The following is a 14483-nucleotide window of genomic DNA, read 5'->3' as shown; positions in this document are numbered from 1 at the left end:
GCTGCATGCAGTTTTGGAATAATCTGCAAGTCAGCCATGACACTAAAGTAATAAATTTGTTCTACGAACTGCTTTGCAATAACAATTTATGATATATTGTTGGTTAATGGCAAACACTATATTTTTATTTTTATTGTTTACAGCATACAATTTGTATCACTCATGCAGGCTATCTCTATTAGGGAACACTGCTTCACAAGACATGAATCTGTGTTCATATTACTTACCTACATCTCTGAAATGAACATTTTGTTCTACAATAGTCTTGGCCTCCTCTAGCCGGCTTCCCAGGATCTCTGTGACCTCAGCCAACTTGGATTCACTGAAAACGAATGAAATTAAGATAAAGTTTACTGAAGATGAATAAAATAAACATTGCTATTGAAATAAATGAAATTAAGGCAATATTAACTGAAAATTAATGAAATGAACAAAAATAAAACAGTAACTGAATAAAGTAAGAGTAGAATAAATCAAAGTGAATCACAAGATTATATTAGCTGAAAGCTTTATGAAGATACAGCTCAGATTACTTATAACATAACCGCTTATAGTGCAGGACCACATATAATTCACTCTTGCCTAACTCCCATTTATCTTGCCATAGAACTCAATGTATACGCATACCACTTATAGTGCAGCTGTGCGAGATGAAATACTGGTTATGGCTGCTGGAAAATCCTGCAGACAAGTGAGGCAACGAAAACATTTCGAGAATGAGGTGTGCCGCCTGAGGGGAGAGCAACGAGCGATGCAGAGAAGATCTCGAGCGAGCGAATAAACAAGGAACGGAGGAAAAAGCACCGTGCTGGCTCAGCAGGTAAGCACAAACATACCGTATTTATTAGAATCTAGGCCGATAGCTTTTTTTCAAATAATCATATTCCAAACTCTATAGGGTCAGCTTAGATTCGAGGATATTAAAAAACGCGCCAGTTTTTCATTGAAACTGCTAAATATGGTGCATAGCTAGCGCCATCTAGAAAAGTCAGTATCGCAGCCACTACTAGCCGTGCCAGTAGCCAACCGTACACAAGCGAGGTCGCCATTTTGATGTGTGTCGTGTCGGCCGTATCGGTGTGCGGCGTGGTGTTATCGCGATGGCACCAAGCAGGAGATGCCACTACAGTGCCGCAGCGAAAAGTTGTGATAGCCACAGAGGCATCATCGAACCTTCAAGCCGGGCGGGACTTCGGCGTCAACGAGAAAAATGTCCGTCGTGGGAGGGGACAATGAGAGCAGCTTTTTGCATGCGCCACAACGAGGATGGCATTTAGCGGACCAAAGAAAGGCTGTCACCACGAAGTTGAGACAGTTTTGGCCGACTTTGTTCGGACGCAAAGAGCAGCTGCCCTTCCAGTGACAACAGGAGTGCTCCAAGCGAAAGCTAGGGAACTTTCGAGGGAGCGAGGCCTAACGCCAAAGGATTTCAAAGCCAGCCAGGGCTGGCCTCAGAAATTCATGAAGCGTTTTGGCTTCAGCCTCCAACGTCGCACTTAAATCACCCAGAAGCTGCCAAGTGACTTTGAAGAAAAGCTCATAGCTTTTCAGCGCTACGTGCTGCAAAAGAGAGAAGCGGCAGGCTACAACCTTGGGCAAATCAGCAACGCCAACCAGACGGCTGTGTATTTTGATATAGTGCAATGTTTGAAGGTGACAGTGACAAGGAACACAGCGACGAGTCTAGCCTGGACGACGACGCTGAACGAGCTCTGCATGTTCAGATTCGATAAATGCTCTTTGCATTTTGTGAACGCTGTCCTCGCTTTTTTTGTTCGGCCTACATTTGAGGTAATATATATGTATATATATTTGTTTTGGCTTCAGACTTTAGGGGGTCGGCTTAGAATCGGGGTCGGCCTAGATTCGAGTAAATACGGCATATATCCAGTCAAAACCCACAATAACGAAATCCCAAGGCAACGAAATATTTGCGGATCCACAGCGAACGCCCATAGGAGTCATTGCAATTAGTGCCTTGTTAAGAAACATTTTTTTACAGCAATCCCCTATTCATAAAATTTTCTGAAAGGACGGTCCACAAATAATCTACTCACATAACACTGTGTCCAAAAACTGCTTAAATGCATTTGTTGTGCTTTTAAATTGCGCAAACTACCACACAGCACACATGCTTGGCCACCACCATTATTGTTTTAAAATAAAGCTGCACAGGAAAGAACAGCTGTATTTTACTCACGTACGTTCGGTACTTGAGTACGCTTGCATCTGCTGGGATCCTTATACGTGTCAGTTAGTCGATTTACTTGAAAAAATTCAGAATAGGGCGGTTCGATTTGTTCTTGGTAATTACGACAAAAACCTCAGTATTACCGAAGGCAAGCGCAGACTTCATTGGCAAGATCTAAAGGATAGAAGAAAGTGCCTCAGACTCAAATTTTTTCACAGTGTTTACTATTCTAAAATAGGCATCGACAGGAACAAACATATTAAATTACCATCGTACATTTCCCGTAGAAGAGACCATGCCTTGAAACTCCATGAATTTCCTTTTAAGGGTGACACCTTGCGTTATGAATTTTTTTACAGGACCACGAGGGAGTGGAATGCTCTCCCGTCAAATATTGTTGGTATACAATGTAATGAAACGTTTTACCGCGCTTTGTGTGTTGAAATGAGTGTCAACTTATGTAGATATGTATGTACCCCCCTGCTGTAATGCCTTCTAAGGCGATGCAGGTACTCAATAAATAAAAAAATAAAAAAAAGGAGCTATTAGTGGAGCAGTTGCAACCGGCAACATTGATGACGATGATGGTGATGGTTTTTCCCATTGCAACGGGTGACTGTGCAGTGTCCAAACCAAAAATGCAATATTAGTATTTAACTTACAAAAACAAACAAAAAAGCAAGAAAAAAAGAAGGAAACAAGAAGTGGAGGCGACCTCGCAGTCGGCACATTCTAACACAATCCTGTGCGACATCACAGCATGTGCTAATGCGGAGTAGAACGCCTGCGTGGCATGCTGACTCATAATCGCTGACTAGCCAAATCGACATCCATACATGAAGGCTCGGATAACCCCAATGACGCTTTATGCTTCGTGCACCACCACACATGATCGTATGTGTGCACTGTGTGTGGTTGGTGCTAGGGTGCATCAACTGTGTACGTGGCAATTGGACTGTCTGCTCTGTCAGCCTGCTAAGATGCTGCCTTCAGCCAAAAAGCGGAAATTTATGACTCCACAGAATAAGGTTGCAATTATTGCGCAGCTTGAAAAGGCCAGGAAGAAAATGCAGATCGCCGATAAATATGGAATTGCGTGCATCTCAGTGTCTACATTTTCAAAAACAATGCCTCCCTTCTTGGTGCACTCAGAAATGGTGTGAATGCAAAGAACAACACGGTGATGGCTGCGGCGCTCTCAGACATCGACAAGGCCGTGTTAGCGTGGTTTTGTGAACAGCGTGCCAACAAAGTGCCATTGTCTGACCAAGCACGTTATAGCAGAAGGCGCGGGACTTCCCGTGCAGGCTCGGGCACAATAACTTTGAGGCGAGCCCTGGCTGGTAAAGCCGTTTCAAAGCCTGCCACAACACAGTGGCCAAAGTCATTTCCGGGGAGGCAGCAGCCATCGACCCTGTGGCGATGTCGTCATGGCTGCTGACCAACAAAGAAGTAGTGAACCAGCACAAGCCCTCAGACATGTACAACAAGGATTGAGACGGCCTTATTCTATGAGATGCTTTCATCGAAGACCTAGAAATGCCACCGTGGAAAACACAGCAAGAAGTGTGTAACAATGTTGTTGTACACTAACATGGGCAGCACAGACAAACAGCCACTGCTTGTAATTGGCAGAAGCAAGAAGCTCCTCTGTTTCAAGGGAAATCGTAGGCTGCCTCTACAATACACCGCGATCCTGAAGCCATGGCTGACCCGGGCCATATTTGGTGGCTGGCTCGAGGCCTTCGATGCCAACATGCAGAAGGCAGGCAGGTTGGTCTTCCTTTTTTTGTATGACTGCAGTGCACATCGTGTTGATAACATGGAGCACGGAAACATGCGCTTGGCTTTTCCCCCACCAAATTGCACTTCCGTGCTGCAGCCATACAATCAAGGTGTCAGTCGCAGCATCAACTGCATCTACAGAGAGACGACGATTCAGCGTTTGCTGCTGAACCTCCAGCTCAAGCGTCCCAGCGACGTGGACATCATCATGGTGCTTGAGGTGGTGGCCACCACATGGGTTGCGACGTGTCCAGCTATGATAGCAAATTGTTTCAAATATTGTGGCTTCATTGCTACTCAGCAGGCATCATGCGTTGATCCAGCGGCACCGGAGGAAGATTTGTCCGAAGGCGCACTCGATGGCGATGCTGACAGCACAGTGCCGCCATCGCTAACCCATGCATGGGGTGAACTTTGCACCCTGGCAAATATAGTTCCAGATGGCCTCAGCGTTGATGAATTTCATTTGCACGGATGAAGATGTTGCGCACGAAGCTGACGACGACCACCAAAAACCAAATCAAGACACTGACAAACCTGCGGGATGTGTTGAATGGCTTCGATACAATTTGTTCATTTTTCAGCGAGCACGACGACGACGTGGCACTGGAGTCTGGACCACTTTTTGCAGTGCAATTTGATGCAAGGTAAGGCTCAGCAAAGTAAGCTTACTGACTTTCAGCAATAAATTTTTTTTGCAAACCAATTGCCTGTCTTTTCTGTGTCATTCTCGTGCTAACGAAACTTCTGCAAAGGAAAATTTTTTTGCTTTCCCCGGCGATTTCGTTACTGTGGGTTTCGACTGTATATCAATACAAACATATGTGAAAGGCGAGCTTCCCGTGACAGCACGGTGGCCACTGTTTCGGCTTGCTTCAGAATCAACGAAATGCATCGCAGTGGCTGTACAGGCACTTGGAAAACGGAGGAACAACGTAACCAACAAAAGTGAGGGCACATCCCGACCCTACGCTTCGAATCCTGACACACGCAGCTGCTTGGTGCACTTTTTTTTTTTTTTTTTTGCACATGCACAGCCTAAGAAAAATGGTGGTGTGGTTAGTGTGGTACCACCTATATGGTGCAGAAATTTGCGACTCCGGCAACTTACGTTATGAGCAGTCTATGCTGTATGAACTAAGGATGAAGTAAGGATAAGATTAGCTGCACATAAATTATATCAGTAAATGAATGAAAGCAAAGAAAATGAAGCTAAGCACCATTACTTCTGAGGCATGCGTAGTACTGCAGCTGTCTCACCTCAGTTCATTCTTCATAGATACTTCTTTCAGCTCCTTTTCACATGACTTCAGCTTCAGCTAGGGCACGTGAAAAGAAAAAATGCACCCTCTGTCAAAAGCTTCGTGGCAATAACTTTAAAAGAATCATGACAACGTAAATCAACAACATAGCCTGATGAATGGTACAGAAACATTAAAATGTGCCTGATACCTTGTTGCCACCAAATGGAAAGCAACGGCTGATTAACACTAATACAAGAGCAAATTAATTTGTTGTTCCAGAATAATTTAGAATTCTTGGGCTTTGTTAACCTCTTATTGTCAGAGTAACCTTACCTGAAGAAAAAAAAATTAGTCGCACTGAAAAGTACCGCACTTCCTTGCGAGGTCAGAATATCCAAAATTACATTAAGACCCCATAAACTCGAAGTTGTATAAACTTCAGCTTCAGCTAGGGCACGTGAAAAGAAAAAATGCACCCTCTGTCAAAAGCTTCGTGGCAATAACTTTAAAAGAATCATGACAACGTAAATCAACAACATAGCCTGATGAATGGTACAGAAACATTAAAATGTGCCTGATACCTTGTTGCCACCAAATGGAAAGCAACGGCTGATTAACACTAATCCAAGATCAAATTAATTTGTTGTTCCAGAAGAATTTAGAAATTTCAAGGTACGCAAATTCACAAAAATATAAGCCCCTGACCATGCATAGACCATGGACCAAGTAGTGATATTTAAAATAGGCACCAGTAGCCACTACATTTCTCTTAAAAGCTCTGTATAATAGGAGCAATATTTTCAGCAGATCACTTTTGCAAGATACTGTATAAACTCAAAAGAAGAATGGTGCAAATGAACAGGGACAAGATCAAAACAAGATAGAGTGGCACTCATCCATGTTCTCTATCTTGTCCCTGTTCGTTTGAAACATTCTTCTTTGAGTATGAATGACCAACACACCTAACAGTTAGTACTTCTATCATCATCATCATCATCAGCCTGATTACGCCCACTGCAGGGCAAAGGCCTCTCCCATACTTCTCCAACTACCCCGGTCATGTACTAATTGTGGCCATGTTGACCCTCCAAACTTCCTAATCTCATCTGCCTACCTAACTTTCTGTCGCCCCCTGCTACGCTTCCCTTGCCTCGGAATCCAGTCCGTAACCCTTAATGACCATCGGTTATCTTCCCTCCTCATTACATGTCCTGCCCATGCCCATTTCTTTTTCTTGATTAAGATGTCATTAACGCGCGTTTGTTCCCTCACCCAATCTGCTCTTTTCTTATCCCTTCATGTTACACCTATCATTCTTCTTTCCATAGCTCGTTGCGTCGTCCTCAATTTAAGTAGAACAGTTTTCGTAAGCCTCCAGGTTTCTGCCCCGTACGTGAGTACTGGTAAGACACAGCTGTTATACACTTTTCTTTTGAGGGATAATGGCAACCTGCTGTTCATGATCTCAGAATGCCTGCCAAACGCACCCCAGCCCATTCTTATTCTTCTGATTATTTCACTCTCATGATCCGGATCTGCAGTCACTACCTGTCCTAAGTAGATGTATTCTCTTACCACTTCCAGTGCCTCGCTACCTATCGTAAACTGCTGTTCCCTTCCGAGAGTGTTAAACATTACTTTAGTTTTCTGCAGATTAATTTTTAGTCCCACCCTTCTGCTCTGCCTCTCCAGATCAGTGAGCATGCATTGCAGTTCGTCCCCTGAGTTACTAAGCAAGGCAATATCATCAGCGAAGCGCAAGTTACTAAGGTATTCTCCATTTACTCTTATCCCCAATTCTTCCCAATCCAGGTCTCTGAATACCCCCTGTAAACACGCTGTGAATAGCATTGGAGAGATCGTATCTCCCTGCCTGACGCCTTTCTTAATTGGGATTTTGTTGCTTTCTTTATGGAGGACTACAGTGGCTGTGGAGCCGCTATAGATATCTTTCAGTATTTTTACATACGGCTCGTCTACACCCTGATTCCGCAATGCCTCCATGACTGCTGAGGTTTCGACTGAATCAAACGCTTTCTCGTAATCAATGAAAGCTATATATAATGGTTGGTTATATTCCGCACATTTCTCTATCACCTGATTGATAGTGTGAATATGATCTATTGTTGAGTAACCTTTACGGAATCCTGCCTGGTCCTTTGGTTGATGGAAGTCTAAGGTGTTCCGGATTCTATTTGCAATTACCTTAGTAAATATTTTGTAGGCAACGAACAGTAAGCTGATCGGTCTATAATTTTTCAAGTCTTTGGCGTAGCCTTTCTTATGGATTAGGATTATGTTAGCGTTCTTCCAAGATTCCGGTACGCTTGAGGTCTTGAGGCATTGTGTATACAGGGTGGCCAGTTTTTCTAGAACAATCTGCCCGCCATCCTTCAACAAATCTGCTGTTACCTGATCCTCCCCAGCTGCCTTCCCCCTTTGCATAGCTCCCAAGGCTTTCTTTACTTCTTCTGGCGTTACTTGTGGGATTTCAATTTCTTCTAGACTATTCTCTCTTCCATAAGCCACTGGTACCGTATAAATCTCTATAGAACTCCTCAGCCACTTGAACTATCTCATCCATATTAGTAATGATATTGCCGGCTTTGTCTCTTAACGCATACATCTGATTCTTGCCAATTCCTAGTTTCTTCTTCACTGCTTTTAGGCTTCCTCCGTTCCTGAGAGCTTGTTCAATTTTATCCTTCTAAATCCTTCTACTTCTAAATACTGTGCAACTCGGCACCTGACATTTCAGGCGTCTACGGGCCCCAGCAATCCTTGCCCAGAGCCAAGCAAACGCTGTTGAACATAGGCACCGACATGTGCAAAGTCTAGACACACAATATCGTGAAAGTGCTCATATCTGTAAAAAAAAGAAAGCAATGGACCAGGAATATGACCCCAGAGCTGCGACTTTGTAGCTATGCTTTCCACTCGATTACAGCAAAAGCTCATTAATTCACAACTCGTTAATTCGAAATTTCGGATAATTCGAAATAGCCACCGCGGTCCGTCCAGCAATGTATTGAAAGCAATAGAGAGGTTTAACTCATCCAGTATTCAGGTAGACGCAGGCGGACGGGGCATTAGGACATTACGGCGAAGGCGTAAACGGTAGCGGCCTGCATGGTGCAGCCACCTGGTGGCACAGAGCTCAAACAGACAAAAACAGCTAATATTGCAGTTACCAAGTGTATTTTACTCTGCTGTGGGCATAAATTTTTGGCAGCAACATGATTACGGCAGTGCCGAAAATTTACACTAGCATCAAAGTAGAACACACTTGGTTAAGGCAATAGTATTAGCTGTTTGTGTCTGTTTGAGCTGTGCTCCACCAGGTGGCTGCACTATGCAGGCCACTCACGTTTACGCCTCCACCACAACGCTTCAACGCCACATCCGCCTGCGTTTAACTGAATACCGGACAAGCTAAACCTCTCTAATATGTAACACATCCCACTAATTCACAATGAAATCCGCACCATAACTAATAATTTAAACTCTGCGCCATCCTGGATGGGGAGAGTGCTAGTGTGCAGGAGCACGTTGGTGATGCTGGCATCGCCGCACCGGCCACGCGGCTTTGCTTTTTCCATCTGCGGCCCATTGTTTTGGCCTGACTGGAGAGAGACGCGTTTGCACCTGGCCAGGTGTGGCCAACGTCTCTGTTGCAGGTCGCTTCTGTCCCGTGAGGTTCCGTACAAAGATCAACGGCAAGAAAATCGTCGCCGTGCACCGTGTACTGTATTTGCGAGTGAAAGTGTGCAAGGGTGAGCTGGCGTACGTGGCTCAATCTCGCGTGCGCGAGTGAGAATGGCGGGGCGAATGCATGCCCTCTCATGTTGCGTGCGAGGCACGTGGATGAGGCAGAGGGAGGAAAGGGGGGGGGGGGGACGTTCTTCTTCGGCAGCTGCAGCTTACAGCGTGGCCATAGGGGCATCGTATCTTGAAAGCGATCTGCGATGTGGCCAAATTGCACCCCCACGTGGGCCTTATTTTCATAGCAATCTGTGATGTTTGCAGAGTGCACGTAGCATGTGGTGTTTGCAGAGCTTCGTATGCGATGTGCTTTCTATGTTTCATTCATGTTGAAGTAAGCGCTGTACGAAGGTCAATTCGTTTGCTGCTACTGCTACGATTCCTCACTCCAGTATTTTTCAGCGAGTTTCCGCGGTCATCGAGTGAGATGCGTTCATGTTTACCGGTGCGCACGTGACACCGTACTTGTTAACTTAATTAGTAAGCGAATGTTTACAAGTTTATATGGCCGATAAAGCTACTATCCTTACTTCGTATACCTATCGACTAATTTGTTATCAAAATCGCTGCTTTGCTTTTCGGGCGAAATTGCCCCATTTTTTTTTTCTCTGCGCCAGTCAGCGCGACGAACGCACAGATGGAGCAAGAGCCATGTCGACGTCGGGCGCATTGGACCGCATTAGCTGCGCCCAGTTACGTTGGCTGCGGTAGTGCTTCAAATTATAGACATTGTTCTTCAAGCCAATGCGACGTAGCGTGTGCGCGCATGCTTATGCCACGTTCGACTATATACGCACCTTAACCGAGCTATTTTTTTCTCCGGCTTTCATTAGTTCGAATTCTTGTAGCATCCCCGCGGAATTCGAATTAATGAGCTTTTACTGTATATGCCACTCTTTAACCCTTTGAGGGTCAATGACGTAAATATACGGCGCCACGAACAAGTCTCAAAATGGTCGATGCCGTATATTTACGGCACCGTCTGTACATTTAAAAAGCGCGCCAATTTCCTAACTTTTTCTTTTCTGTCATGTGCTGCCACTATGTGAGAATACAGGGAATTTTTTTCGCACCCCTCCCTCTCTTTGTTTTTGTTGCATGGTTTGTTTTAGAGCTGTTTGCTCCCGCGCCTCTATATACTACCGCTGGCACATTGGTGCACGGGCGGATGGCGGTTCGGGTTTTGTTCCGTGGGCGGTGTTGGTTACTTGCGCTTGCAAAACTGATGGCTAACTTGTTACTTATTGTTCAAAGGGCACAGCTTAACCAACCAGACACAGAGCTAATATTGCTCTAACTAAGCATAAAACATTTTAAATATTTAAAAAGACAGTGTGGTCATGATTACGCTGCTGCCAAAAATTTACACGAGCAGCAAAGTAGAGTACACTTCGCTACTGCTATATTAGTTTGGTGCTTGTATGGTCCAGCTCTGTGCCACCAGGTGGCTACACCATGTAGGCTGCCCATGTTTGTGTTGCTGCCAATCTGCCAAAACGTCCAGTACTCCTGCATTTACCGAAATATTGTGGTAGTAATGTTCCAGCGAAAAGTGACGGCCGCAAACACGTATATCCTGGAGCCGGTTGAGTACCGAGAACCTGATGCACTGCAGGCACTCCACTCGCCTGTTGCCTTCAGAGTGACACGATGTCGGAGCTTAACATGTTGCCAATCGCTAGGTTTGCAGTTCACAATGCAACAAGGGCGATCCATGGTCCTCGTGGAAAGAAACCTCGAGACCAACACTGACCACAGCTCACGTAAACATGAAACATACTGCAACACAAGCAGATGAAACCTGCTGCAAGCTGGAAGTGCTTGAGTGTAGTGATAAATTGTTCTGTACTCTCTACCTGTCTTTTTTTTTTTTATTGAAACAAATTAAGCAACATTACAACTATCGCGAACAAAATCTGCGAGCCAATTACATAGATTTTAATGGGGCAGCTGAAAACTCAGGGAAGCAATGCCATGACAATCGGTAGCTGTGCACATCTTTAAAACCATATACAGTGCAGTCCACTTATAACGATATCGAAAAGATAGAAAAATCCGATCGTTACAACTGATCATCGCTATATCTGAACTGCCGTAAAAAAAAAAAAAAAGAAGAGAAAAACTGCCGAACATACCTTCATAGCTCTGAAACCAAATTTCATTTCATTTCATTTTTATTTCCTTAAAGACCCCCTGCAGGGGGTTTTGCCACTTACAATAAAAAATTGACACAGTAGAAAGAAGGCTGTGAAAGATGAAATGTTTATTTATATCTCTAAACAGTGTGTCAAGCATTAGGCACACTGAAATAGTCAGAAATCTGTACTTTCTTTCCCGTCCAGCGGCTGCACGAACACTGGCGGCTATAATTCATGCGTGGCAGCTATAATTTAGCATACATGAAATCAATGAGCGACTCTATCAATGACAGTGCACTTTGTGTGAACGTTGGGGTCAGTGTCAAGGACAGGCCACTCTCAATGTCATTGCCTTCTTTGCACAACGCCGCCGTCTGTCACGACAATGATCGCCCTGTCCAAGATTCTTCGCAGAGCGAGGCAGCGCCATCTGCACTCAGAAACTCCTCCATCGAAGCACCACTCATTTTATCGCCAGTAGCCATGTGCCCTCAGAGTTTGGTAATGTCAGCAGCTGCCACCGTGTTGGTTTGACACAAGCGGGTTTAACCCTAGCGCACAAAGCCAGCTGTTTCAGTTCATTGGCATGGTCACTGGTTCTAGCCTTCATGGTCGTGGCGCACGCGGTTTTCAGAATCGATGTCATACACTGCGTGAGCTGGTACTTTGAGTCTTGCAAAATTTGCAGCATCATCTCAAGCATACAACTTTGTGCTTTGTCGGGGCACCTACCGCTGCTTAAGCGGCGCATTTCTGCACTCGCTGAGGAAGAGAGGGAGATGTAGAAAGGGAGCGCAGATGCGGTTCGCTTCTTGCTTTTTTTGTTTTTTCCTGTATACTCGCTGCCGACGCAGACACGAAGCAGCTGGCGCCATCTTGTGGCACGCTGCGGCAACTTGCAATGCTCTCCGTGGCTTTCGCAATCGGCGCGCTGACGGAGCGCGCTGCGCAGTAATGGCGGCAGGTACAAACTTCCGTAGGCAATTGCTGAGACATGGTTACTAGCACTAACAAGACTATTGGAAAAAAAGTTGGGACAGGACAGACCACCATTGTCGTCATCCTTGTTTTCGCAGTCCAGCGTCGACAATTTCCTGCAGGCGGGAGTCGCCGCCGTATTAGACGTGGCCAATAGCCACTAGTGCTCTGTCCTGTCCCGACTTTTTTTCTGTTAGTCTTGTTAGCACTAGTAACTATGTCTCAGCAAATACATCAGCATAAACTAGCCCAACTTTCTGCATTAATTCCCCGTAGGCAAACTTTTCGCCCCAACTCGGTTAAGGGGAACTTAACAATGCAAATTTCACGATTATTCTGCATGAAAAATGCCACCCAAAAGACAGAATTTCTATTGTTATATCCGACATGTGGTGAATAACATATCGTTATATATGGGTTTTTTTTTCTCATAGCCGTAATGCAAAAGTTGATACTCTGAAGCCAACTCATCATTATAACCGATATATTGTTATAAGTGGACTGCACTGTAATAACTTGTACTCTACGCAGAGCACTTAAATATCAATGATCAGAAGGACCTACCCAAATGACTCAGTAGAGACGACCCTAACAACTTGGTAGAAAATAAAATCATTTCAGGGTCCCTTCAAAGGAGTACCGCGACAAAAAAATTAGGTTTTTTTTTTCTACTTTAATAAGTAGCTAATGACGCAGTAATCACGGCACAAGACATCATTTACCTCAGAGCACTACAGGCAATTATTTGGAGTCTTTATTGTAGTGACTAGTCAAAGTTTCGGTTTCAGAGAGCAACGAGATGGGCCAGAAAAGGAACGTAAACACAGCTGGGCACGTGATCGCAAAAACCTGACATATGCTCTGATGTGCACACCAGCACACACGCTGAAGCACGAGTTTCGTGTTGCTAGTTCATCTGCTACGCCTGCATGTGCTTTGCGATGTCCTCGCCACCATTATCCTAGTTTTCGTGATCCAGCAGTGACGATTTCCTGCAGGCGGGAATTGCCACTGTATTAGACGTGGCCCACCACTTTCGATTCAACCTACTAGAAAGCAGCGATTCAGATATTGCGGCCGGCGACAGCGAAGACGAATCAGCGTCAAATGTTGTGGCCTGCATGATATTTAACAGTAGCGTGTCCACTGCTGCCAATGTAAGCTATTGTGGAGAAAACGATGCATCGCTATTCCCAACCTTGAATGTGTTCGGCAGAAACCAATGACGCAGTATATAGGTGGCATTGTGCTGTACTCGCAATTCGTGCGTGGTCAGTGCAGCGTAGTCAAGCTGATAGCGCACGAAATCTGCGGACACTACAAAAACTGCCGCTTAATTCTGCAGTTGCAGCGAAATGGAGAGCATCCCGTTACAAGCAACAACTGAGGTCCAGAGAAAATAAGGGAAAGGCGGAAGATGGAGATTCAAGACAATGAGCACAACAAGAACAAGGTAAAAGCGGGAACCAACATTTCGACAAGCAAAATGTTGGCTCCAACTGAGAGGAAGACACCATGCAAGCAGCATGGCAGCCAACGAAAATTTGCGATGTAGCATTTTTTCGTTTGTTTACAATCCTTCCTTGAGGTCAATGTCACTAGGTGCTGCGTTTTGCGGTTGGCTGTGCGCACGTACTCTAAAACTGATTTTAAATGTGTTCTAATCTATATTCACCATTGATATTTTGCAGACGATGTGTGTGTGCCCATCTCACCTGTTATCTCCACTTCAAAATTTTGTGCCAGTACTCCATTAAGAAAATGCCAAAAACATTTTGAACATTCGGTGCAGCCACCTAGCACATGGTATATGCACATGGATCCTGTGGCATGACGTAGCACAGATCCACAAACATAAGAAACGCAGAGCACGGTGAATAAGTAAACTGATGATGTTCTGCTCATATGTGTGCATGTTGCGAAGGTCCCGTGTATCTTCTCGCACTTTGTCAGGGGTCGAGTGACACACCGCCTACATTATCAATGAGGCAATCATGAATGGGGAATGATAAGAGATATTATGAAGCAGAATTCACTCCAAACTTGTGGTCCTGTCACATTTTCACGATATCGCAGCTGCACAAGAAGTATGGCAACCTCTGGGTAGTTACTTTTCCCTGACATTTTCAAACTACGAGTTTTCCAGGTTTTCCCTGAGCAACACAGAATTTTATTTCATGCTAAGTCAGGCTGGGGGGGGGGGGGGACACCACGTCACCCAATGCTGTTCTCTCAAGTAAGCATTTTAAGAAAATAAAAGAAACTTAATCGAGTTTGAATAGTAAGGAGTAGTGTTTATTTTATTCAATATAGAAAACTGAAGGGAGGGGATAGTAAAATGCACAGCAAATATCTTTGAAAAAGAAAAATGGTAAAGGCATTCCA

At 44.7% G+C, this 14483-nt stretch overlaps 1 protein-coding gene across 12 annotated transcripts in view; it reads right to left on the bottom strand.

Moving 5' to 3' along the window:
* Positions 1–14483, bottom strand: part of LOC126533186 (protein phosphatase 1 regulatory subunit 21-like) — a 250792-nt gene that overhangs the window by 169915 nt on the left and 66394 nt on the right. For 8 of the 12 annotated variants that reach the window (XM_055071642.2, XM_055071640.2, XM_055071641.2 and 5 more), the window contains 2 exons: positions 5237–5295; positions 228–322 (listed from right to left, as the gene is read on the bottom strand). In XM_055071642.2, the coding sequence (XP_054927617.2) occupies positions 228–322; positions 5237–5295 (154 nt within the window). The remainder of the gene's footprint in view (positions 1–227; positions 323–5236; positions 5296–14483) is intronic. The other 4 variants (XM_055071647.2, XM_055071648.2, XM_055071649.2 and 1 more) reach the window with 1 other exon arrangement.

The sequence above is a fragment of the Dermacentor andersoni genome, chromosome 7 (assembly GCF_023375885.2).
Source record: "Dermacentor andersoni chromosome 7, qqDerAnde1_hic_scaffold, whole genome shotgun sequence".
NCBI lineage: Eukaryota > Metazoa > Arthropoda > Arachnida > Ixodida > Ixodidae > Dermacentor > Dermacentor andersoni.
This window is presented reverse-complemented; position numbering and strand designations above follow the sequence as displayed.